The 27,459-nt window shown below is 38.5% G+C and overlaps 1 protein-coding gene across 2 annotated transcripts in view; it reads left to right on the forward strand.

Annotated features, from left to right (window-relative positions):
- Positions 1-27,459, forward strand: part of USP9X (ubiquitin specific peptidase 9 X-linked) — a 99,321-nt gene that overhangs the window by 23,734 nt on the left and 48,128 nt on the right. For both annotated transcript variants that reach the window (XM_061453394.1, XM_061453393.1), the window contains exons 2-14: positions 157-410; positions 2,221-2,366; positions 2,690-2,769; positions 7,986-8,098; positions 8,871-9,089; positions 10,232-10,347; positions 10,609-10,860; positions 10,934-11,072; positions 13,144-13,296; positions 17,216-17,320; positions 18,709-18,915; positions 19,825-19,961; positions 27,113-27,246. In XM_061453394.1, the coding sequence (XP_061309378.1) occupies positions 315-410; positions 2,221-2,366; positions 2,690-2,769; positions 7,986-8,098; positions 8,871-9,089; positions 10,232-10,347; positions 10,609-10,860; positions 10,934-11,072; positions 13,144-13,296; positions 17,216-17,320; positions 18,709-18,915; positions 19,825-19,961; positions 27,113-27,246 (1,897 nt within the window). In that variant the 5' untranslated portion in view covers positions 157-314. The remainder of the gene's footprint in view (positions 1-156; positions 411-2,220; positions 2,367-2,689; positions 2,770-7,985; positions 8,099-8,870; positions 9,090-10,231; positions 10,348-10,608; positions 10,861-10,933; positions 11,073-13,143; positions 13,297-17,215; positions 17,321-18,708; positions 18,916-19,824; positions 19,962-27,112; positions 27,247-27,459) is intronic.

Consider the following 27,459-nt stretch of genomic DNA (forward strand, 5'->3'; position numbering starts at 1 on the left):
GGGTGTCAGTGTACTCAATAAAAAGAAATACTAAGTCTAAAATGAAGGATTCTTTGTAGCAGCGATGTTTGGTTTTGTAGTGCTCTTTCCCAGGTGTGGATTACTTTCATATGCATGTGTCAATATAGCATATTGCCCTTTTTTTTTTTCTTTCAGGTTATGCAATGGTCTCTGCAAGATGGCGTGTTCTTGAGTTGGAGCTTTTTAAGGCAAGCGTATGCTGGTACTTCAGCTTTACTAAGTGGACTATAATTTCTTCTCTTGCAACAACTACATAAGCAGACAAAATTGCAAAAATCTGCCCTGTGTCGAGTATGACAGCCACGACTCGTGGCTCTCCGGTAGGAGGGAATGATAGCCAGGGCCAGGCTCCTGATGGACAGTCACAGCCTCCCCTCCAGCAGAATCAGGTATGATATTAACAGGGGTTCTTCTAGAATAGTGTTTCTGAGTTGTTTGTGTTTTTATGTTTCTAGAGATGTCTGTTAAGTTTGATATTTTTGTGTGTGTCTGAAAACCCAAAAAGATTCTGAGGGATGAAGGCAGTGCTGTTGGCAAAGCAAATACAGCTGGGGAGCTCTGCATTGAAAAAAGATGCTCCCTTTCAAGGTGTATGTACTTTGGATAAGAACCTTTCTTGGAGTAGTATTAGAAGCTTCCTCAGAACTGTGTTGTAGAATTATCTGCTACTGACTGATAAAACTACTCTCTGAGTTCAGTTTATGCTTAGTTCTTCAAAAGCACTTTTCAGATAAAGCAGCTTGTATGTCGGTATCAGATCTTTAAGACTAGCGTCATCTAAGTACATTGTACTAGACTCCCTGAAAATATGTTTGTTGAACAGGTTGTCCTGCTTTCAGAAGCAAAAGTTTTCAAATATTGTATCATAATGTTATGATTCTTTTTGTTGATTAAAAAATACCAGAAAAGATGCTTTTAAACAGTGAAGCCAAACCCATTTGGAAGAAAAACTACACTTTGTCATTTAGTTCAGTATGAAGGTGACAGTTGTTAAATACTATAAGGTTTTAGTGGTTGTTACTTCCTGAGAATTAATTTTCTTTGGAACACATGTGGTGAGTTGACTCTGACTACCAGGTAAGTGGCCACCTTGTTGCTTACTCCCTCCGCCTCAGTGGGATGGGGGAGAGAATAGGAAGGGAAAAGTAGAATATTGTATGGGTGAGATAAAGGCAGCTTAATAAGTGAAAGGGGTATGGGAGAGAAACAAGTACTGCAAATGCAGTGACTGAGCAGCAGCTAGTGGATGCCTAGCTAGTCCCCAGGCAACAGCTACCTTTGGACCCCCCCCCCCCCCCCCCAGTTTTATTGCCGAGTGTGACACTGTATGATATGGAATATTGTTTTGGTAAGTTTAGGCCAGCTGTCTTGCTGAATCCCCTCCTAGCGTCTTGGTCACCCGCAGCCTACTTATGGCTGGGGTGCAGAGTGAGAAAAAACAAGGCCTTGAATCTGTGCAGCCACTGCTCAGTAGCACACAAAACACTGGTGCGTTACCAGTACTGTTTTGGTCAGAAATTCAAAACCCAGCACCACACAGGGTGCAGTGAAGAAAACTCCATGTCAACCAGACATGGTGTGACATCTGAAAAATATTGTTGAGGTTTTGGTCCTTCCTTGTCCTCCTAAATCTTGCTGTTCTGATTTGAATCTATTCTTGTCATTTCATACTATTTCTGTATACGGATAAGTCTGTATCTATAGAATTCAGTGTATTTTGCATGGCCCATCAAAATGGGCTTTAACTAATCATGTTCTTGGAGGTTGGTGAATAACCAGCTGTAATTGTTGTTACTCATTTTTAGCAAACTTCTTTAGATGTTGTTCATGATTGCTTTCTTATGTGCTGTTGCTGAAGTTTGTCTTTCTCTGTAAAAATAGTCATTTTTTCCTGGAGAAGATGTGTAAAAACTGGCACATCAATATTGGATTTATTTTCACTTTCTGTATAGGTGGCCTGCTGAAATAGAAGACTGTTGCAGAAAAGCCCCACACTTTCTGGGAAAGTAGCGTAATTTTTAAACTGTCAAGATAGAATGCAAATAGCACGTTTAATGCTCTGTTTTTCTTTAATCTGAAATCAAATGATTTTATATATTTTATGATGACAGGTACTTACTTCAAGTGATTCTTTGAAACACAGTGTGAAGGAAAAATGCCAAAAGGCAGTATTTAAAGTATTTTCCATACCAATTTTAGACTTCCTCCCCTGATTCTTCCAATGAGAACTCCCCAGCTACCCCGCCTGATGAGCAGGGCCAAGCAGATGCTCCACCCCAGCTTGAAGATGAGGAGCCTGCATTTCCACACACAGACCTGGCAAAGTTGGATGACATGATTAACAGGTATTTTCGCACTTTCTTTCAGAGGGTGTAGGTTATTTGTGCAAAATATCTTGATAGTGGAATCAGGGTTCTTGCACCTTTTTTTTTGCTGGATTTCATTAAATACTTATTTTATTGGGTTAGAATTGGAAAAAGAAGCTCAAATCGTGGGTTTGTTTTATTTTGGCCTGGTTTGGCTTTGGTGGGTTGTTTGTTGTTGTGGGGAGGTTTTTCTGTTCCCTTTTTTTTTTTTTAATGGAGTACTCATCAAGGCTTTTAAAAAATTATTTTTTTACCCTATATTACAAGCATTAACAAAGGAGCTGTTTTGTTTTTGAATATAGGCCTCGATGGGTGGTTCCTGTATTGCCGAAAGGGGAATTAGAAGTTCTTCTAGAAGCTGCTATTGAACTAAGTAAAAAAGGTAAGCTGAAAAGACAATTAATGATTATCGGGCCAGTGTGTAAAGTCTTTTCCTGTTCTGTTGAATCCCTGGAGGAGGCTTAAAAATTCTTAATTATTTCTTATAACCCTGGTCTTGCGTATTGTGTCAGAATGGTGTGCAGAACCCTCACAGATTGGAAATTTTAGAAAGCCGTCAATGTAGTTAAGAAATTAGGTGCCTTAGCATGAGTGGGGAAGTTGAATAAGCTCACAGCAATAAAAATCATGTTATTCCTGTCCTACCTGTTTTCTGTATTCTCTTTGATATCAGACTTAGTGGGTTTGGTCTTTTTAATAGATGCTAGAACTCAAAGAATTCTAGGTTTTTTAAATTAAGATACTTATATAGTTTTCCAAATGTCGTGCCATAAATTTTTGTTCAAATTTTGCACACACATACTTTTGAGATCAGAGAAAAGGTAGAATTTTAAAAAACATGACTTGTGTATGTGTTTGTTAAACTAGTCAGATTGACAAGTTTGTTGTGTGTTCTGGAAAGTTCTCCTGAAAGTTGCTTTGGTCCCCTATTCCAGTCAGTATTTATTGCCCTAGTATTTCAGTAACAGCAGAAATCAGATCAAAATATTCTTATAGGGGATCTACACTTACCGGGTAGTTATGTTTTAAATACAATGACATACAGAGTACCCTTTCATTACTTTTGCATAGCTGTACAAGGATGACTTCAATTTCATGTTAATAAAGGTTATTCTTACAGAGTTCTAAGAATAAAATGTTGATTGTGATCATAATATTCTGGATTATCTTGAATATTTTCTGTAAGTTTTTTTGCTTCAGAGCACTCTCTGGAGAAACTAAAGTTAGGGTACATCCTTGTGGTCCAGGATAGGATAATAACATGATGTTGCCAACACTGATTTATTGGTATTTGTGTTTGGAATTTGCTTCTTTGCATGTAGCTAGGTCTGGCAGGAATCCTCAGGTAACTGTAGAATTTGCAAGTCAGTGCATCTGTTCAGGAGCAAAAGAAATGTCAACTTATGAAAGAAGAATGCAGCCATCTATGTGTCTGGGCTAATGGAACAGTGCAGTAAAAAGAAATTCTCTGCTTGTGAGAGATGTATGTACTGCCAGCTGTTAAGTCATCCTTAAAAAAAAAAAACAACAAACCAAACCCCAAAAAACGGTCAATGGAATGAAGTAATAAGAACACAACAAGCTTTTCAGCTGCTTCTAACATCAGTGTACATCTCCAAAGTATCAGACTTAGTTAAAAGTTCCCAAACAACTTTGTCTTAACAACTTCATCCACCAGCTCCCTCAGGACCTGCAGATGGATTTCATCAGGTCCCATGGACTCTTGTGCACTTTCTGGTTCCTAAGATTGATTTTGAACCTGATCTTCTGCAGTGGCCTGAGGTCTTCTCTGTAAAAAGATGGGTTTCTTTAAATACCTTTCAGTGCTTGAGGGAATGATAGGGTACTCAACCGAGTAACTGACACCGTTCTGGTAGCTCAAAACTTGGCAGATGCTGTTTCAGAGTTGTTTATATAGAGAGAAGTAATATAAATGATACCGTTGTTAATAGATTGAAAAATATGTGTTCCATTATCTCAGTAGGATCTAAAATAGGACACCTTGCTTCCTGTCTGTGGGCATTTTTCTTAATCTGAGGAGTTCTGTTTCAAATGGAAGAATTTAAAGCAGAAATAGAAAAACAACCAGCTGTTGAATTACTTACATTTTATACTGTAGTTTGTAACTCATCTGTATTATGAAGCAACAAAACCTAAGAAAAGCTTTTCCCAAGCACAGTTTTCCAGTGTTTGGGGGTTTTAAATAGCTTCTATTCCTACCATTGCCAGCTGCCATCAGCATTCTGGAGTGACTTTGGTGTAGCTGCTGTCTTTGTGACCCTGTCTATAAAATAAGTGGTATTTGCATCCTCTATAAATCTTTTCAGCAACTGAAATTGAAAGAGACATCACTGAATTGAAAACAGTCATCAGAATTAAATGTCATCATTACCACCTTCAAGTGCAAGGAGCAAATATGACAGAGTAGTATGAATCTTGTCTAGACTGTGACTTGCATTATTCCTGGCAGATGCCTTTATTTATGGGAGATTATCTTTTTATGTGTAGGCATAGATGTATTAGTCTTCATTAAGCAAGTTGTGAGAGTATCAAACCATAGTCTGGAGTTACTTGCTAATAGAAGAAAACCTACTTGAAAAATAGTATTTAATAGCAAGACTGATATTTATATTCACAGTAATTCTGCAATACTTATGAATTGTTTTGAGTAGTGAGATTTGCTCCAGAAAGAAATGTTGTAGTGAGTTGGATGCTATAAATATAAAAGTTTAAAAAAAAGCTGTTTGTTTTAGTTGTTGGGTTTTTTTTATAGGCAAGAATATTCTCCGCTCTTTCTTTCAAATTTCCCTAAACAGCTCTGCATTGCTCCATCTTTATTGTGGATGTTATTGCTTCTGATGTTTTCATTCAATTTTTGATATGCTGCTGAAACTTTCCAGTGTGACATACACGCAAGCAAGATGCAAGGCAACTTTTCCAATTTGTAGCTTATTTAAACTGAAATGTGATTTCACTGTGCAACAATACCAAGCACAACTACAGGCTGTGCAGAGAATGTATTGAGACCAGCCCTGCGGAGAAGAAATTGGGGGTGTTGGTTGACAAGAAGCTGAACATGAGCCAGCTTCAGTGTACACTTGCAGGCCAGGAAGCCAACTGTATGCTTGGCCGCATCAAAAGGAGCGTGACCAGCATGTCAAGGGAGATGATCCTGCTCCTCTACTCTGCTTTTGTGAGACCCCACCTGTAGTACTGTTCTCAGCTCTGGGGCACCCAACAGAAGAGGGACGTGGACTTGCTTGAGCGCGTCTAGAGGAGGCCACAGAGATGATCAGGGGTCTGGGGAACCTCTCCTATGAGGACAGACTGAGAGACTTGGGCTTGTTCAGCCTGGAGAAAAGAAGGCTCCAGGGAGGCCTCCAAGTACCTAAATGGGGCTGTAAGAAGTCTGGAGGGGGGCTTTTTGTGAGGTCATGTAGTGATAGGACAGGGGGGAATGGATTTAAACTGAATGATAGAAGGTATAAATTAACTATTGGGAAGAAGCTCTTTACTGTGAGGGTGGCGAGACACTGGAACAGGTTGCCCAGAGAAATTGTAACTGCTCCATCCCTGGAAGTGTTCAAGGCCAGATTGGATGGGGCTTGGAGCAACCTGGTCTAGTGGAAGGTGTGCCTACCTATGGCAGTGGGATTGGAACTAGATGATCTTTAAGGTCCCTTCCAACCCAAACCCTTGATCAGCCTTGGTCCCAAGTCTTTATTTTTGATTAATTGAAAGGCTTACAGAGTGGAAAAGAGGCAGGCTCTAGAGTCTTAAAAAAACAAAGTTTGTGTGCATGAGCCCATGTGCTTTCAAAAGCTGGGCAGCCCTATAATGGGAATTGAGTATCCTTTAAAGACCATCTCTCTCTGAATGATCTGTCTGCATTTCTGTGGGACCACTCTTGAGTTTCTTATTGAAAAGGTATCTTCTGCGTTTTCTTGAAATGGTTGGGTTTTGCCATGTATCTAAAGCAAGGACAGCGTATTTGTCCTCATGTTCCAAGGTTTCTTAGCCAGGTATTTGGGCTAGAATCAATTCAGTGAAAATTAACTACAGTAGGGTCAGTGCAGTGTCTTGTTGTAGAAGAACTATTAAACTCCTGATGATTTGATCAGTAAGAGTTATTGAAAGCCTGCCAGAATCTGTAAGTGCCATGTGTAGCCACTGTGCCCATGGGCAAGCGTGCGTTTCACCAGGGAATATTAGCCCCAGGTCACTGTCAGTTCTACAAGGTCTGAGCCAGCCCTTACCGGCCCACCATAAGGTTTTCTGCATTGCCCTTATTAAGGCTCCAGGTCTTGGGCAGGGGGGGGATCACTGGCACAGCTCTATGACCAGTGCATGGAGCCAGCTCAGCTGTGGGGTTGCGCTATGAAACTGTGTAGTCCAAAGTCATGGAGAAGAGAAGGTGGGTGATTTTGCATGGGGCCTTAGTGTTACAACCATTTACTGTTGAATACTCAGATGCATCAGTGTCTGTTCATAAACATTTGTATCTAGACTGACAAGTTTTATGGACCAGGGTGTTTATGCTCTTGAGGCAGGGTTAAACCACACAGAATTATCTGGCAGGTTGACCACTTTCTAAGCCCAGGTACAGAAATGAAGTGTTCCTCTGTTCTTTCTTCAATCCCCTAATTGGAGCTCCCATATACTTTATGTTTCACATCACCTTCTCCTTTCCTGTTCATTTTTTTTTTTCTTGCTGCATAACCCATTTCTCCAACTTCTCTCAATCCTATCATGTTTTAAAAATAATTTTAAAATTATCCAAGGAGTGCAAGGAGGTAGCTTTCCTAGAACATGAATCCATCAGGTTTTAGTCCATTCAGGAGTACGTTAAGTTTGTCTTCATCCAAGGTTTATTATTTTAAAGTAATTCTGAAACTGTAAACACCAAACCTTTGAAGTCCAAATGTTGTTGTTTGACCCCCAGCTAGAAACTAAGTGCCACAGAGCCACTCCTGTGGTGGTATGGGGAAGAGAACTGGAAGGGTAAAAGTGAGAAAACTTGTGGGTTGAGATAAAGACAAAAGGGTAAAGCAAAAGCTACACACACAAGCAAAGCAAAACAAGGAATTCATTCACTGCATCCCATAGGCTGGCAGGTATTCAGCCATCTCCAGGGAAGGGAGGGCTCCATCACACATCATGGTTAGTTAGGAAGACAAATGCCATCACTCTAAACACCCCTCCCTTTTTTTTCTTCCCCCAGCTTTCTATGCTGAGTATGACCCCATATGGTCTGGGATACCCCTTTGGTCAGTTGGGGTCAGCTGTCCCAGCTATGTCCCCTCCCAACTCCTTGTGCACCCCCAGCCTGCTCACTGGTGGGGTTGTGTGGGAAGCAGAAAAGGCCTCAGCTCTGTGTAAGCATTGCTCAGCAATAACAAAAACATCCCTGCGTTATCAACACTGTTTCTAGCACAAATCTAAAACATGGCCTCATACCAGTTCCTGTGGGGAAAATTAACTCTGTCCCAGCCCAAACCAGCACACCAGATCACTGCTTTCAATATCTAAAAGTTCATGTACCAACTAATGAAATTGCATATCTAATAGTTTGTTTTTCTCTTTTCTATTTTAAAATAGGCCTTGATGTCAAAAGTGAAGCATGCCAGCGATTTTTTCGAGATGGGTTGACAATATCTTTCACAAAAATCCTTACAGATGAGGCAGTTAGCGGCTGGAAGTTTGAGATACATGTGAGTTTTTAAAGTTGTGTTTCTGAGAAGCATAGTAATTTAAATGAGGAAGGAGACTGCTTTTGTGACTATGAAGAGGTTGCAGAGACTGAATCTCAATTTTGAAACTCACCAGAGAACTGGGAGAACTCTTACACGTGGCTCTGGGTGGGTGGTAGGGGAGTCATCCTTCTATTCTTGTTTCACCTTACTGTCTCTGGTGCTTTTGGAAGGAAATAAAATGGCAGAGATGATCTGGGGAGGACCAGAACTTTGTATGTTCAGTAGTGCAGCTCTTGTTAGGCAGGATGTCTTTGGTCAGATGTCTAGCTACCTGCTTATTTTTATGTGCATGCTAGGGCATGAAAACTTGGTTTTGTTAGTAAAAGCTTTTAGCAGTCTGCTAACTTCTGAATGTTTGTAGCAGCTCCTTGAATATAAAAACTGCCTGTTGGACAGCTAGTCAAGTGCCTAGTGAGAAACTGTAAAGTTCTTGATAAGAAAATCAGTATCTGGAGAAAAATAGGTGAAAGAAGGAGAAGTTAATAGTTCATTGGAAAGTCATGAATGTCTCCACCAAAAATATTTGTGTCTCTTTCCTAAATTTAATTTTTAATTGAAAACAGATTGTTTAAAGCTTGTTTAAAGCCATTATTGGGAGAAGTACAAATTAAAATACAGTGCTGTAAAAACTCTTATGCAGCTCTGCACACTGAGTACAAATGGTTCAAAGTTTCTAGTTCATACTCATTGTACAGTCACCACATTCTTGGTTGTTGTTTTTTCTTAATAGAGATGCATTATTAACAACACTCATCGACTAGTGGAACTATGTGTGGCCAAGCTGTCCCAGGATTGGTTTCCCCTTCTTGAACTTCTTGCAATGGCCTTAAATCCTCACTGCAAATTCCATCTATACAACGGTACTCGTCCCTCAGAAACAGTTCCTGCAGGAGTCCAGCTTGCTGAAGATGAACTTTATGCCCGTCCTCCTGACCCACGATCACCAAAGGTGTGAGACCATTTTCAGGCCTGTATTTTATGCAGTGTTAGCTAATTACATAGTAGCTGTAGAGAGGTGGTTTTAGAGGAGGGGAAAAACCCCTTCATTATATCACTAAGATGTTCTGCTGCTTTTGACTCTTGACCAATAATGAAAACAATGCACATTTCTCCTTCTCACTCGTTCAGTCTTTGGTCCACAGTCAAACTGTCACGTGTTTCTGTGGTAAGCTGGCACAGCTCTATTGGAATGCTGTTCCTACTGTGCTAATTGGCTTGCTTGTATTTGCTAGTTGATGGATTTACCTTCTTACTCAACATGATTTTGTAGGTGGCATATTTTGAGAGGGAGATTATGTGATAAAGTAGGAATTTTCTCTCCCCTTTCTTGGAGCTCCCAGTAATGGGAGAAATGTTTTTAATTGGACATGGAATGTTACAGTTAGTGTGGTTTTGGGGGTTTGGGTTATTTTGGTTTTGATTTTGTGGGGTTTATTTGGTTTGGGTTTTTTGAACCAGCAGTGCAGACTAGTAATCTGTTCTGGTTCTTGGGTCTGAATTTTTCGGAATTGTGCCCAAATGGCATTGGTACAACTTCAGGATGTAGCTGAATTATATTATTGTTGCTATCTTTCTTTTTAATCCCCTCCTCCTTTTTTAGTAGAACTGCTAGCTATTGATACATAAGAACCACGGATAAAGAACTCCAGTGTCCTTGGACTTCCTTGCACTACTTACTGTGCTTAGAAGAATGTTGTTTTGCATTCTGACTGCTTTTATATGAAGCATTATCACATCAGGACGAGGAATAAAAGAGCCCAGAATCATCATGCTTTCTGTAGTAACTTAGCAGTCAAAGCTGAGCCTGAAGTATAATCATTCTTATTTCTATATATGTGATAAATTTCTCTGAATAACTAATATACAGCATCTGTTTTTTGACATAACAGGAAAGATCTTATTGCTCATTTCTGAGCATTTCCTTAAAACTGAATATTTAAACTATAAAGGCAAGCCCACTGTCAGATCTGTTGCCTCCTAACAGTTGTGTAAGGACTTCTTTTAAGACAAACTTTGTTACTAACAGGTACTTGAAAGTGTTCCTGAACGGATATTGTAGATGCCAGAAAATAACTGTTTATTGTATTGTAGGGTTGGCTAGTAGATCTTATCAACAAGTTTGGCACATTAAATGGATTTCAGATCTTACATGATCGCTTCATGAGTGGATCAGCATTGAATGTTCAGATAATTGCAGCTCTCATCAAGTAAGTTTGTTTTTTTTTCTTATTAATTTATATATTTGGAATAGTTGGACTAAGTATAAAATATGTGAGTGCAAAGCTTAGTCTTTTCTTGAGGCAATTCCCCTCACTCCATCTCTTAATTAGTTTTAGCACCTGTTTACCTTCAGCATTTCATGTACTTGTAAATGGACTTGAGATCCTTGAATTAGTTGCTGCTTACTATCATAATATTACACAACTGCCAGTTACAGCACTTTGATCCCTTTTCTTCTTTCTTTTTAGGCCATTTGGACAATGTTATGAATTTCTAACATTACATACAGTGAAGAAATACTTCCTTCCAATTATAGAAATGGTTCCACAATTTTTAGAAAATTTAACAGATGATGAACTGAAAAAAGAAGCAAAGAATGAAGCCAAAAATGATGCTCTCTCAATGATAATCAAATCTCTAAAGAACTTAGCTTCAAGAGTACCTGGACAAGAAGAAACTGTAAAAAACTTAGAAATATTTAGGTTAAAAATGATACTTAGGTAAGATATGCCTCATGGGATAGGCTGCTGCTGACAAGTTTTTCATACTTCTTACATTTAATTTCTCTTACAGGTTGTTACAAATTTCTTCTTTCAATGGTAAAATGAATGCACTAAATGAAGTTAACAAAGTAATATCCAGTGTGTCATATTATACTCATCGGCATGGTAATCCTGAAGAGGAAGAATGGCTTACAGCTGAAAGAATGGCAGTAAGTTCTCGTCTTCACTGAAATGCACTGACTAGATTTTCCTTCTCCTTATTACTTTAATTGTAGGAGTTGTTATATATTATGCATCTTGCATGCACTGCTGTTTTCATATCTAGTGTTATGAACAGTAGGTATCATGTCATGGTAATAGGTAATTTTGATAGTAGTCTTTCTGTGGGGGGGAAAAAAAGGCTGTATTTGTTTCCAAGCTGCTGTTTAAAATTATTTTCAGTTCTGCTGAAATGATTTCTCAAAAAGGAATCCTTGAATAGTTAGGTTTTTGAACAGTATTCCTCCCCACCCTACCCCCCAAAAAACCCCAAAACACTGGTGTAAAACAGGTGTGATTCATTTGAAACTTTCATGCCACTGTACCTAAATACTGTAATGTTCATTTAAATAAGGATGTAGTCTAGATTTTGTGCTTCAGGTAAATTTTTCTCAGAGTTCTTAAGTGACTACTCTGCTTTTCACATTTAAAAAGCTGGATTCTTTGGTACAGAAAATTCTAGTTATCACATTTTTATTTTATTTAATATTTACATACTTGGAATAGTGATTTTTACCCCTCTACTCTGCTCTTGTGATTCCCCCAATTCTAGTAGTTCATACAGTTCTTGTTTCCTCAACATAAGGAGGACATAGAGCTGTTATCGTAAGTCCAGAGGATAAGGGGGCTGGAGCATCTCCCATATGCACACACGCTCTCAGCACCTCCCACATGAAGACAGGCTAAGAAAGCTGGTGCTATTCAGCCTGGAGAAGAGAAGGCTGCGTGGAGACCTCACAGCAGCCTTCCAGTATCTGAAGAGGGCCTATAAGGATGACGGAGAGGGACTGTTCATCAGGGACTGCAGTGATAGGACAAGGGGTAATGGGTTAAAACTTAAACAGGGGAGGTTCAGGTTGTGTATAAGGAAGAAGTTCTTTCCCGTAAGGGTGGTACTAGTTGCCTAGAGGAGTGGTAAATGCCCCACCCCTGGCAGTGTTCAGGGCCAGGTTGGACAGGGCCTTGACCAACCTGATCTAGTGTGAGGTGATCAGTACCCCATGGCAGGGGTGTTGGAACTAGATGATCTTAAGGTACTTTCCAACCCTCACCATTCTGTGATACTGTTACATGCTTGAGTGTGTATGTAGGGAACTATTAAAAGGAGCATTTATCTGTGTGACTGGCTACCTGATGTAAGGTTTATAATCTGCAAAAGGATCGCTGACAAAATAGAGTAACTGCAGTTTGACTTTTTAAAGCACTAGGAGGAAATAGGTCTCTTTTTTTACATATTCCCTGTAGTTTGGCATCTCAGACAAGAACTCTGTTTTTAAATGAAAACTTCTAGATTTAAGTATTTCATGAGACTAGCTGTAATATTTTAAGTCTGTAATCAAGGACTCTGTTGGAAGGTATGATACTATGCACATTTGTTTTTCACTGCTCAAAGCACACACTGCTTTGCTTCGGTCAAAAGAAGAAAATACAGTACACTACTTGACTGTGTCAATGACACCACTGAAAAAATTGCATCTAGTTAATTATGGCTTGAATATGTGCCTCTAATTAGTTGGAAGCATTTTTAAAAAAACCTGTAAGTGGCAGTACTTGGATAATCTAACCCTTTTGTATTTCAGTCCTTGCTTATGCCCTTTTTATGTGATGTGCTGTAGGCATGCCAGTAAAGCTAGAAGTGACTTCAACAATTTCGTTTTGATACTTAATGATTGTGAACTGGAAGTGAAATTTTTTTTATTCCTTGAATAGGAAATATTTTTTCCACTGGCTTTTTAGGTTTGAAGTTGCTTGAACATTTTTATGCTTTCAGTTCATGATTTTAATATGCCTGAAAGGTATCACAATGACTAGCATATTGGATTATTTAAAGTGCCGGGTTTTTTTCTAAGGTGAAATATAAATGAAGTAAATAGTTTCCTCTTATGCTACATCTTCCTCACTTTTCTCAATTAGAATATTGCATATAAAATCTGTAACAGGTTGACGTTTTGCTTTTTAGCTTAAATAGCAGTGATAGCACTTCAGTAATTTGAGATGGCACTACTTTCTTTTTATATTCAGGAATGGATCCAGCAGAATAATATTTTATCAATTGTGTTGAGAGATAGTCTTCATCAACCTCAATATGTAGAGAAGTTAGAGAAAATCCTCCGTTTTGTCATCAAAGAGAAAGCCCTCACTTTGCAGGATCTTGACAACATTTGGGCTGCACAGGTAAAGGATTCAACTGCTTCTCTGCTGCTGTGCAGGAGGGATCTTGTTGTATGTCATATATAGAGAAGATGACTTGTCCTTTTGCTTGGTGTTAGATAAAACTAAAGAAAAATTTGAAATCAAATAGTGTTCTTCCTGGGGGTCCTGCATCTCCAAATTGTCTTTTTGGATGTCTAGTGGAAACGGGGTCAACTACATGTGTGTGTAAAGTCTAAAGGAGCAGTTCAGAACATGGTGTGAAGATTATCCATTTTAAGTACTAAGGAACCCTCAATGTTGAACAAAGTCTGGATTATGAAATAACATGATACATGATGAGTTAATGTGTCAGAATGCATTAGAATATGTATTTCTAATCTCAGAGTTCACCACAGTTGTATATTTTTCCTGGGCAGAGCTCTGTTAATAAGGCTAATAATAATGACTGTTCTAGAAGTTGTTTAACAGCAAATTCTTTCCTTAGTGTTGTAGTGATTTTTTTTTTTTTTTTTTTTTTTTTTAATTATGCATTTTGCAATACTGGCTTGTTTATTTAAATGACTGGCGAAGCTGGACTTCCTAGCTGTCGGCTGCATGAGTTTAGCACACATAATGGGCAGCTGAAGAAACAAAATCATCTTTAATTAATGAGTAGACATAAAATAAAGGGTCGTTTTAGGGTAGAAACAATCATGAGAACATATATCTTTGTTCATCAGTAATGGGTAGTGAAAATCTAACTTAACTGTAAAAGTAAGCCCTCAGGCCAGTCTTTTGAGTGTGGGAAGACTAAATGTGGTTTCCAAAATAAACTATGTACTGGTTTTGGCAGAGATAGAGTTAAATTTCTTTGTAGTAGCTTATATAGTTCTGTGTAGGTAAGGCAGAAGATTTACCTGTAAACTCTATCTCAACCCATGAATTTTCTCATTTGTACCATTCTGATTTACTCTGTCATCCCACTTTCGAGTTAGAGAGTGAGTAGCTCTGTGCCGCTTAATTGCCAGCTGGGGTTACACTACAAGGGCTAATATAGGATTTGGGTAGTATTACATCCCTATCTTATGTGTGTTCACACTCTTCTGAAGCTAACGGTTTGGCTTAAGGGGACTTACCCAGGGGTTCTTATTTTCAGGCATGCTGTTTTCAGGTTGCATTTAAAACACTTTGAGATGACAGGTGATGCAGTGGAAGGTTGACTTGAGATCTCCAATATTTCAACTAACATTATAATCTCTAGACTTCAATTCTGGCACAACAGTAACTGTACAGGCTGAAATTCAAGAAAGCCTTTATTTTCTCATTACCTCTACGTCCTGTTTAGAAAGTTACATGTAACAGCGGTGCACAGACTACTTGAACTAAGTTCTGTGGTCATGCTGTTATTTTTCAGCTTGTGGTCTGTAAATCTTTCCAAACTGTAAGAAGTCTGTGCAGATAAAAAAGACTTTGAGAAGTTAGTTTGCTGTTGGTAGGCTTGTATTACTATATTAATATTAGAGCCTCACCTTTTATAAGGAAGGCGGGGGGGGGGGGGGGGGGGAATCTTGAAATCCGGAAAAAAAAGTCATCCAAGCAATTATGTTACTCCTAGTGCCTGGAACTGGAACATGTGGATAAACTACTTTAGGCCAAACCTTTTACCCTTCCAAGAAAAGTGATCAAAGTGGTACATCCTTTAAAGATAGGGATGGTCTACCCAACAGCTGCAAACAAAAATTGAGGAATAAGTCTGCCATGTGCTCAGATACCCAGCTTACTCTGCTCCCTTCTTATGCTTTCAGTTAGGTAGTTGCCACACTGCACCTGCTGTAGTTTTACCCTGCATTTTTTTCATTTTTTGTGTGAAAGTTGAATTCATTAAGTCTGAAGATGGTTTCGCTGTGGCTTTGGCCAGCCTGAAAACAGCATGCCTGAAAATAGGGACACCTGGGCAAGTCCACTTAAGCCAAACTGTTGAAATTAAGGTAGACTAAAAAATAAGAATACCAAAATCTGCTAATACAGAGTGATTTTTACCAACTTTGCTACTCCCTGTGTTTAGTAGTTTTTAGAAGTTCTTATTAAATGACTGGTTCTAAGAGCAGCTGGAGCATGAAGTTCAGTAGTGAAGAGTTGATTTACTGTGTGGCTTTATATAACAGGCAGGCTATTTTAGCTCTGGCTCCGTGCAGCAATGGTGTGGTTTTGCTTTTAAGCTAGAGCTGTTATGTTGCTGCCTGGGTTTAGAGAGTGAGCATGAGCAAATTTACAGTTGACAGTGTAGAATCTCAGTGAGAATCTCAGTATACAGTTGACAGTGAGAATCTCGGTATACAGCTACAATAAAAATAAGTAGTTTATGGAAAATAATATAATCATACTGCTTTTCCCTTTAGAAGGCAGCATATATTTTAAGTTTTATTTGATGTGTTTTCATGTCTTAGCCAGTGTTCACAATGTAGAAGTATATTTGATTGAGGGAATAATGTTGGAAATCTCTGGACAAGCATTAAGTTGCAGCCTGTTGAAGTTGCAGGGAAAGATCCAGCTGGACAAGAAATAAAATTGCAGAGATTAGTGTTGCAGTCTTATTACTTACATTCTGGAGTATTTAACTAGAATTTCACAGCCCTTCTGTGTTTCTGCACAGCAAGATGACAGTTCACACACCAGGTTTCCTTACCTCCCTCTATCTTGTGCTGTTATATGACTTTTTATTACTCTTCTTACCCCACCCCACCAGCAGCTCTGCATGCTTCTTTCATTTGTTGTTTTGTAGATGCTCTTTCTTGCCCTGTATGCTCTGCTTTTCTTGTCTAGCCAGGAAATGGTCTGGTCAGAGGAAAAAATTATGTTATGTTTTGCAAAATCAAGTGATGCAAGTGGTTTAGTAATTCCCCCTCTCATAATCTGACACATAATATGAAAATGAATGTAACTGCTTAAATTCTTCTTGAAGGATTTATGGCACAGTATAAAGAATTTGCAGCACAGCATGTAACAGCTATTAGTCTCTTTGTTTTGTTTTTAAGTGAACTACTGATGGAAGCTTTTAGAAGGAAATACATTTCAAAACTGCTCATGCGTGTATTTTTAATACTGTATGAGGTTACATCAGAGTTTATTTTCTGTGTGTTTGTTTTGCATTTTTTATTCTACACTTACAGGGAACTTTTTTTGCAGCAGATCAGCTATTGATTCACATAGTCCAAAATTGTTGGTTTCAAGTGCAGATTTAAAGTATGGGATGCATTTTCCCGCCTGGGCATGTAGGAAGGAAGTTTTCTTCTCACTCATAGTTAAAACTGAGCTTGCTGGTATCTTCTTACTCTCTTCTTCTTTAAATGTCAAAATTGTGATATACACCAGACTCTCTTAAAACTGTGGCTAGTATATATGACTCAGGAGCTTGCCATTAGTTGTTTGATTGTTAGAATTCATAAGTTTATAAACTATTGGACTTTAAAATGTCTGCCAATAAGTTGTTTGTAATAGAAAGCTTTAGTTTCCCATGAATCGACTTGCATGAAGGAAGTACTTCAACCTGATAAACTATGTGGAAGTACTAAAAGTTGTTTTGCAGCTTAAGGCACCCCAATGAAATTCATTGAGGAGGTAGATTTTGAGGTTTTTCATAAAAAAAAGACAAAACAAGCAAAACCACAACAGCATTAGATTAAAATACTTATCTGCAATTTAAAATAAACTTTTAGACTTTATTGTCTGTTATGAAAGCTTGATTTTGTTTAAAGAACAGAAAATTAAAGCATACAAGAGGAAGCTAAATACTGTGACTTCCCAGTGAAATGCTCAGTTTGCCATGCTGTTCCCACAGCATCAGCTTTTCTTGCTGGCCACCTCAAACAGTCTTCTTTTAAAAATGATGTAGGATGTCTTGCTGCTTAACTCAATATGGATTGCTGCAAATGTTGGTGGATTCTTTTTGTCTTCTTGACAGGCAGGAAAACATGAAGCCATTGTAAAAAATGTACATGATCTCCTTGCAAAATTAGCTTGGGATTTCTCTCCTGAACAGCTTGATCACCTGTTTGATTGTTTTAAGGTAACTGTGCATGTTTTGACTGTATTCAGGAAATGGATTGTGAAGTTGGATACAGTTTGTGACTCTACCAGCATCTACTTTCCACTTTTTTTTTGATACGGGTAGTTTCCTTGTGTTCTTAATGTGTAGCAACTGTCTGTATTATTTAATATTAGGAATGCTAGATTGTGCTATTTAATGAGTAGACATTGAGAGATTTTCTTACTTCTTGTCTAAAGCAAAGACTAGTTAGTATTGCTAGCTTAATCACTAGCTTTGTTTTCTGGTTTAACAACTTTTGAGTAGTAACGCATGTCTGTGAAGGCCCCTCATGTTAAAGTGACACTTAGCAATCCTAGGGATATTTAATTTTTCAAATAAAGTAAGTAATTTATTCTATACTTTTTTTTGCATTTGTGTCAAATTATTAAGTGTTGGTGATATAATGAATAATGTTTTCCTTCTGCATTAGAGTAGGTTTCAAGTTGCTACTTTTGATCTTTAAATAGAGGAGATCAAGGACTTCTGTTACCCTCTTCCCAGACTTCCTCTTTATTGTGTAATAATATTTCTCCAGTTAACATGGATACGAAATGGATGCAGACAGTTATAGCTGCCAGTAGTGGTGTGATCAAACTTGTTTTATTGTTTCGCCTTTAGCAGATAAGCTGCTGTACTAGAAATTGCAAACTGCCTTTGTAGACTTGTGTTTTCTGGTTTTGGATGAATACATTTATAGTCATGTTTTGGCTTACATGCAATTCATGCTTTGATTAATGGGAGTCCTCTAGTTTGGTGAAATCTAATGTTCTGTAATCCAGATACTGAACTAAAAGGTCAGAAATTCTATGTGTAAACTGTCATGAGTTGTGTCTGACCTTATAAGATGGTCATGAAGTAATGTTAATTCAGAACTTAGAAAAAGGTTAACTTTATTGCAGAGGACATTTGTTTCAGTCAGTTTCAGAGGCACAAGTGATACTAAAGTTTTACTCATTTAATGATTGTAAGTTATTTAAGAAGTTGTCTAAGTGTAAGCACAGGTGTTTTGACATAGCTTTTCCAAGAAACAGCTGAGGCCACTCTTACTTTGACTGTTGACGAACGTGTCAGGAGCAATGTTAACTTTTACGAGCACATCTGTGATCTTTATTTAAAGATCTTTGTTTTGTTTTTTTTTTTAAGGCCCAAGTTGAAAATACTTTAGTTGTAAACACTAAAAGACCCACTCAGTTGTGTCTGCCTTAAGTATTGATCTAATGTACTACTTATTTTTAATCAAATTAAGGTAAACATTCTTTACATAGTTGTATCACTTTATTGTTGCTTCATTTGTTAATGGTGCAGGTTATGTGTGGAATTTAAAAAAAATAAGACTGACTTTCATATCAAATAAAATATTTTCTCAGGCAAGTTGGACAAATGCAAGCAAGAAACAGCGTGAGAAGCTTCTTGAGTTAATTCGTCGTCTTGCAGAGGATGACAAGGATGGTGTGATGGCACACAAAGTGCTGAACCTTTTGTGGAATTTGGCTCATAGTGATGATGTACCAGTTGATATCATGGACCAGGCTCTTAGCGCCCATATTAAAATCTTAGATTACAGCTGTTCACAGGTAAGTAATCTGGTATGTTCTGTTGTGAAATCAGTCACGGTCAGTTACACCCCCCATAAAAATTTCAGCGGATTTGGTAATTTAACAGAAGTGTTCCTTATAGATTTGTATTACTTTATCAACATTCTGGTACTTTTAAAATGTTATGGGATATATTTTAAATAACACAGTTTGCACTTTTACTGGAGTGAAAGACATCAGTTTTCCTGTCTTCTTGCAATTGGTGACATACTGTAATGACCATATTGAAGGAACTGGAAAAGAACCCTACCAGAGTAAATAGGAAGGAAAAGCAGCATCTCCCTTCTGTCTGAGTGTTTTCTGAACTCAGTCTGATTCGTTTGGGTAGGGTTTTTATTTGTGTAATATTAGAAAGGACCTAGCAAAGGACAGTGAAAACTATTACATGCTCTCTTTCCCCACCCAAATTTCTGTAGAAGTCTGCCAGAATAATAATTCATTGTTGTTCAGAATAGTCCATTATCTGTCTTGGTAGCCACTGTCAGGTTTTGTTTCTTAGTTGTTAAGAAACAGTTTCTCTCTTTTTTTTTTTTTTCCTTAAGTATATATTTGATAGCAGTTTACTCTGAGTGCCAGTGAGTAGAATTAAATGAAAGAGGGAAAAGAGTGGATTATTTAAACACTGATGATTCTGTCTAATTACAGATTTTCTTAAATAAGTACTGAAGGCTTGAGTGCTTGAAGGCAGAGAGTTTGAAACACACTGATGGCTTCTGCCAACATGTAGTGCTGCTCAGATATGTTTCTTATGCTTGTATGTTTCAGAACTCAGTTGATCTAGTATTTGTGTGGCTTTGTACTTTCTGTCCTGTCTTGGAACTAAAGTAAGGGAATAATGATAGTTTCTGCAATATACTTGATTCTGATTACAAATGGTTGTTCTTTAAGGATCGAGATACACAAAAGATCCAGTGGATAGATCGTTTTATAGAAGAGCTTCGCACAAATGACAAATGGGTCATTCCTGCACTGAAACAAATTAGAGAAATTTGTAGTTTATTTGGTGAAGCGCCACAAAACTTGAGGTAAGAATGAAATGCAAAAAAAATGTTGTCTGTTAAAAGTTGAATGTGTTGGAATGAGGCAAATTTTCAAATCTTTTTTACATGAGGCAGGGAAGGTTTAAGTAAAATCATAACCTGTGTTTAAAGATGTTCTTGAATTTAATGTAAATAGACTCTAAAAATTCAGACGCCCAGGATCAGTAAGAGAACTGAACAGTAAAAGTTAACTGTTTCCTCAAACATGCTTTTATTCATTTTTAGAACAGTAGCCCAATTTGTGAAAAAATCCAGGTTTGTTTTTCTGTTATCCGTGGACTTCCCTGCCTGTGAATGGAATTGGCTTATTGTTGGGGTTTAAGCCCAGTCAGCCACACAGCTCACTTGCTCCCCCTTCTTCACGCCGCTCCCGGAGGGATGGGGAGGAGAATCGAAAGAATGTAACTCCCACAGGTTGAGATAAGAACAGTCCAGTAACTGGGGTATAACAGAAACCACTACTGCTACCACCAATAATAATAACAATAAGGGAAGAGAATACATCCACTCACCACCCGCCGACTGATACCCAGCCCGACCGAGCAGTGATCTAGCCCTCCCGGGTAACTGCCCTCATAATATATAGTGGGCATGATGTGCTGTGGTATGGAATACCTCTTTGGTTAGTTTGGGTCAGGTGTTCTGTCTCTGCTTCCTCCTGGCTTCCCCTCCTCCCTGGCAGAGCATGAGACTCAGAAAGTCCTTGGTCAGGGTAAACATTACTAAGCAGTAACTAAAAACATTGGTGTGATCAGTGCTGTTCCCAGGCCTAAAGTCAAAGCCACAGCACTGCACCAGCTACTAAGGAGAAAAATGACTGCTACTGCTGAACCCAGGACACTTACGAAGTACAAATACATCTTATGTGCATGTATGTATGTAGACACACACACACACACACACACAAACATACCCGCCCATCCCTATTCTTAGATGATAAATTTATATATATGGTCCAGTTTATATACTTGAAATCAAAGGTGACTTCTTTTTTTGTCTGGGGGAAAAATACTGATTCTCTCCTGAATGAATGAGATTAGGAATGTGTTGGGTGTGTTTTTCTGGGTTTATGGCGGTTTGTTTTGTTTGTTTTTAAAAGGAAGGAAAAAGAAAAGCTATTGTCTGTTTGGATTTGTTAAAATACATGTGCTTGTTTTCATTATTTTAAATGTCGTCTCACAACAGAAATACGAGTTTCTGCGCCCCAAAAGTTATTATATCCTCATCAAAATTTTTATAAATGCTAGAAAAATGTTGTTTGCTTATCAGTGTTGCATAACTGGGTTGTTTTATTTCTTGTAAGAAGTTAAACTAGTCAGATCAATGTTGCTAGTACAGGCTGCTTACAAGAAGGATCAAGGCAGGAAAAGATGGGCAAAATGAGCCTTCAGTTTACTCAACACTATCTACTTAATGATAAAGAGCGTTTTTAAGGAGCAGTGATAATACTGCATTCCTGGCTTTTGGAGGTTTCTTTATTAATTTAGTTTGCCACATCTTTTTTAATGTTTCATGATATTTTAATCCTTTAAAGGTTCACATTAATTATTGTTTGAGGCTTTTCCAGTAAGGTCACAAACGTACTTGCTATTTAGTAGATAAGTCTCCCTTGTGTGTATTGGAATCCATAACCTTTTATATGCTATAAGGTCTAGGTGATTGTAGCCACCTGGTTATTCATGGTACTTGTTAAGTTGAATGCTTCTTAGAACAATGCCTTAACAAAAGGCTTTACTTTAAGTAATTATTGAAGTAGAGCTCATTCAAGGCACTTTATTATTTTTGTGCTCTGAGTTAATCTTGGGAGGAACCTAACTACTTCTGATTATGGAAATGCAGGTTCCCAGTATGGTATATGTACAGTACAAGATGGCTTGAATATATCTTTTTGTCAGATCATCTCTTCCATTGCTCACATTTCAAGGAAGTCCGTATTGCAGTGTGTGATAATACCTCTTCTTTTATGCAGAATTTTAAAACACATATTGCAGGAAATTAAGCAACAATTTAAAGGTTTTACTCAAGGGTCTTATAAAGACTTCTTTCTGTGGAGAAGTCTTTGTTAGCAAGATATTGGTGAGGGAGTTATTTTAGTCAGGTAGTCAGGTTTCCCAGTCAACTGGGAAACCTAGTAAGTGAAAACATCATTTTGAAGTAAAATGTGATGTTTTCTTACAACCTTGATGCGGCTTGGAAATTGCAACGCATCCATCTAGCACCTGTTCCTATCAGGTTACTTATCTGACTTAAATTTTAATCTGTAACATCCTTCTAGAATTTGGATCGAAAGTAGATCAAACCAGATGTTTTTTGACAAGTGCCTCAAAAATATTTCATAGAGCTTTCTGTGTGCAGCATTAATCCTATAATCTGTATATGACTCTTTTGGGGTGATTCAGTTGATTGTCAATAGCAGTTAGAAGTTCAGAACAACTAAGGTGGCTTATTCTTGGCAGAAATAAGTATAAATTATCTTCTGCCATTGGCACCGTAGAGATCCTTTTGAGAGGAGGAAGAGGATTTAATTGTTGCTGGTTATTCATGCAGTTGAGCAAAGTGACAAAGAGGTTATACACAAGCTTTGGCAAAACTTAACTCCCTGATCACAAAGAAATGCAGCATATTTCAGGAAGTTTAACTTAACCACAATTATAACAGCATAAAAAAATAGTTCATCTTTGGGTGCGAGGACACTTGTAGGGAATAGTCAACTTTATTACTCAACATACTGACCCTTAATGTACAGATAATGAATCATCTTAATTTTCTCTGTGTCAGCTGATGAAGGTAGAGCCTCCTTTATACTAATTTCAAGCACTTAATTTGACCTGTATCTACTCAAGCAGTGTAAGATTGGTCTTCTAAATTACTTTCCAAGAAGAATTAACTGAGCATTGAGAGGACCTTCTGTAAGTGTTTAGGGGTTTCATTAGTGTTTTAAAGCAGCAGTGATGCTAGCTTCATGTCACATTTTAGCCCAAATAGTAGAATTTGCAGGGTTTACTCACTTGCTGTTTGCATCTTTAATGTCTGCTTTCATGGTATATAACATCTGTTCATGTAGTAGAACTCATGACTTCAAAACATGAGTTACATGTGCAGTACTGTGTTGAGCAAATTGTTTGTGCAGAGGTAATTATTTTAAAATTCATGTAAATGAAGTAGTTTGGAATTTTGCTTTTGTCACTTTGCCAGTTTTTTCCTAGCAAATAAGCATGCATTCTAACTATGAAGTGTCGTCTTTAGTATTTCCAAAGTACTTTGTCATCCATCTCAAAACATATTTTTTTCTTATACAGTGGCTTTTGATATCCATTTCGTAGAAGCATGGTGAGAAGATGAGTTTTGTTGTTAACTTAAATTTTTCATGTTCCTCAGTTACTACTAAAGCAATATGTTCCAGTGGCAACATCATCATATAGCTTAACCTCAGATACTTAAGGAATAATTCTTTAGTTGAGTATGGAGTTTGCTTTAATTCTAGAAAGCATGCTAGAAAGTCTTATCAGACAGGCTTTTTTCTGTGCTTAAAGACAATCGTCTTGCCCTTGATTTCATCCTAGCAAAGGATTAAAATAACGTCTAAAATTTTGCTCAGAAATACTGTGTGTAACAACTCACAGCTGATAACTCCAGTAATTACAGTTATTCAACTTTCAGAAGTAGTTGCTAACCAAGATAAATCCATGTACAAATTTACTGTTTATATGCATTGTTGAGACAGAAGTAAAAAATGTCTAGCACAGAAGTTTTTAGTTTTCATAGAATCATAGAATAGTCAGGGTTCAAAAGGACCTTAAGATCATCTAGTTCCAACCACCCTGCCGTGGGCAGGGGACACCTTACACTAAATCATATCACCCAAGGCCTCGTCCAACCTGGTCTTGAACACTGCCAGGGATGGAGCATTCACAGCCTCCATGGGCAACCCACTCAAGTGCCTCACCACCCTAACAGGAAAGAATTTCCTCCTTATATCCAACCTAAACTTCCCCTGTTTAAGTTTTAACCCGTTACCCCTTGTCCTGTCACTACAGTCCCTAATGAAGAGTCCCTCCCCAACATCCCTATAGCCCCCCTTCAGATACTGGAAGGCTGCTAGGAGGTCTCCACGCAGCCTTCTCTTCTCCAGGCTGAACAGCCCCAACTTTCTCAGCCTGTCTTCATATAGGAGGTGCTCCAGCCCCCTGATCATCCTCGTGGCCCTTCTCTGGACTTGTTCCAGCAGTTCCATGTCCTTTTTATGTTGAGGACAACAGAACTGCACACAGTACTCCAGGTGAGGTCTCATGAGAGCAGAGTAGAGGGGCAGGATCACCTCCTTCTACCTTGCTGGTCACGCTCCTTTTGATGCAGCCCAGGATACAGTTGGCTTTCTGGGCTGCAAGCGCACACTGAAGCCGGCCCATGTTCATTTTCTCATCAGCCAACACCCCCAAGTCCTTCTCCACAGGGCTGCTCTGAATCTCTTCTCTGCCCAGCCTGTAGCTGTGCCTGGGATTGCTCCGACCCAGGTGTAGGACCTTGCACTTGGCATGGTTAAACTTCATGGGGTTGGCATCAGCCCACCTCACAAGCGTGTCAAGGTCCCTCTGGATGGCATTCCTTCCCTCCAGCGTATCAACCGAACCACACAGCGTGGTGTCATCGGCAAACTTGCTGAGGGCGCACTCAATCCCACTGTCCATGTCAGCGACAAAGATGTTGAACAAGACCGGTCCCAACACCGATCCCTGAGGGACACCACTCGTTACTGGTCTCCAGCCGGACATTGAGCCATTGACCACAACTCTTTGTGTGTGGCCGTCCAGCCAGTTCTTTATCCACCGAGTGGTCCAGCCATCAAATTGATGTCTCTCCAATTCAGAGACAAGGATGCCATGTGGGACAGTGTCAAACGCTTTACACAAGTCCAGGTAGATGACATCAGCTGCTCTACCCCTGTCCATCAGTTCCATAGCCCCATCATAGAAGGCCAGCAAATTGGTCAGGCAGGATTTCCCCTTAGTGAAGCCATGCTGGCTGTCACCAAGCACCTTGTTGATTTTCATGTGCCTTAGCATGCCTTCCAGGAGAATCTGCTCCAAGATTTTGCCAGGCACAGAGGTGAGACTGACTGGTCTGTAGTTCCCTGGGTCATCCATTTTCCCCTTCTTGAAAAAGGGGGTTGTATTTCCATTTTTCCCGTCATCGGGAACTTCACCTGACTGCCATGATTTTTCAAATATGATGGCCAGCGGCTTCGCAACTTCATTTGCCAGTAAAGCTTTTTTCTATGCTTTGTAAGACTGATACAAATGTGTAATATTATGTATGTATAAATACTCCAATAACTTGATTTTGCAAAATATCCTGTCTTGCTTCTGTTTGTTCCTTTAGTTGTTCTGTCATTTGTTTTTCCTGAATAGTCAGTGTTCTTATTTATTGTTATGTTCTGTAAATGCATCTCTCTATCTAGAGATAGCCATTAAAAGAGACACATCCAGTCTTTTGCTGGTTTTGTTGCTGGCTTATGCTGAGCAAGGACGGTTGGCAGAGATGGAATAAAGTGTAATTAGAAAGTTTCTCAAAGCAAAACCAAGGATGTGCTTTCTGAAGTCCTGTATATTTTCTTCTTTCATGTTTCTGTCTGTTTTGTTTTCTTTTTTTTTTTAAGCGCAGTTTGTGCTTTAAGTGCCTCTTAAGCTATTTTGGAAAGCTCTGCATGTTATGAAATTTAATCTTTTGAACACCTCTGTACTTAGCAGGCCAAATTCTGTTGGTTGCAGATTATAAAATTATTGTCAGGGTCTTGATGGCTTCTGTCTTTTAAGCTCAAATTGAAAGTGTTTTTTGGCCCAGTGAATCGGTTTATCAGTTCCTGTTACATCTGCAGTGAAATGCGGTTTGTCAGCTGCAGCAAGATCGTTAGCTGGTGCTGGAACTGGGATTTCTTGCCTTCCCTACTGTTCTCAAAATGTGTGGAGATACTGTAGAGTACTCTAGGTCCTGTAGTATGGAGACTGTGTTTCCTAAGAAGGGTGAGAATTCCTACCTGTAATCCATTCAGCTGAGTGTGGAGTCTGCCTTCTTAAGTATCGAAGGAAAGGAGAACAGTTCTGAAATCCCATCTCTATCTCTTCAGGGCAGGCTACAGTATCATATCAGTGGCAAACAATGAGGAATGCTGCTCTTCCCTCTTCTCTGCCCCCCCCCCCCCCCCCTTCCTTTGTTAATGGTGGAAGAACAGTGCAGATTTGCATTGTTTATGCAGCTGGGATCAGTGCTCTTATCTACACAAGTTGAAGCATTTTGAGATTGTTGTGCAGAAGTAATTAGTAGAAATTGACAGTGTTCATGGCTGTGTGGGTTTTGGACCAAAGCACTGTATTTTCTTGTGGAGTTTACTTCTGTAATCTAAATATATCTAGTATTGTTTAAGAGCAGCATTTTTGTCAGATCTTGCTTAATAGGCTAAAATTATGATTGATTATTTAGAATAATTATTTTCTTGAACTTTTGTGATTTTTCTTAGGCTGTATGCTCTGCATAACAGTCTTGGGTTTTTTTATGTTTGTAACAACATTTTTTCATATAGATAGTATTAAAAAACGCTAATGCAGAGCTGTGTGTGAAGTATTGAGAGAAATGACGTGATTATTAGCTAGTATTCTTTCACTATAGTTTTAAGACCACAGGCTTTCGATTTGAAAATTGACCTAGTTTTATTTAGTGTTTTCATATTAAATTTTGAAAACAATATCAGGTGATGTGGAAGAAACTGTGATTATGCATAGTGTAGATATACTACAGTTTATGTTCTCTGTCTTTGTTATCAAGTTTGTGGGCCAGTATTTCTATTCCCGTCTTGTTGCAGCTAATTCTCCCTCCAGCATACTGAGCTTCTCGGATTGCTTTGATATTTTTCCATCCATACTGTAACTGTATAATCCTCATAAATTAACTACTTTTAATAACTGGTAAGAACTGTTGATGTGTCAGAATAAAAAAATATTGCAAGAGACTTAATATGCTTTCTGTTAGAGATCTAGGAAAATTTGGATCTTGTATCAAAGATGAGTTTCTTAAACTGATTTCTGAACTATTAGGTGCAAGACTTCTCCACATATCTTACAATATTTGTATTTTAATTTCAGTCAAACCCAGCGAAGTCCCCATGTGTTTTACCGGCATGACTTAATCAATCAACTTCAGCACAATCACGCCCTAGTTACATTGGTTGCAGAAAATCTCTCTGCCTATATGGAAAGCATGAGGCAGTATGCTAAAGGTAAGTTTTCAAATAAGAATTGCCTCAGAAATAGATTGCATGTAAGCTCCAGTTGAAAATTGAGTTAAAAGCAAATTCTGATAATGAAATAACTTTTATTTGTCAAGTTTATTTGTGTTTAGCAGCAGAATATGGGGAAGTGGCAGCTCTTGTTTATCTGTGGGTTGGTAAACATCATCTTGCCTTACTGAGGCTAGGGTCACTATTTTTGTG

Source organism: Pezoporus flaviventris, unplaced genomic scaffold (genome assembly GCF_033815535.1).
Source record: "Pezoporus flaviventris isolate CSIRO_AGI_PZ_B2104156 unplaced genomic scaffold, CSIRO_AGI_Pfla_v1 ptg000015l, whole genome shotgun sequence".
Lineage (NCBI taxonomy): Eukaryota > Metazoa > Chordata > Aves > Psittaciformes > Psittacidae > Pezoporus > Pezoporus flaviventris.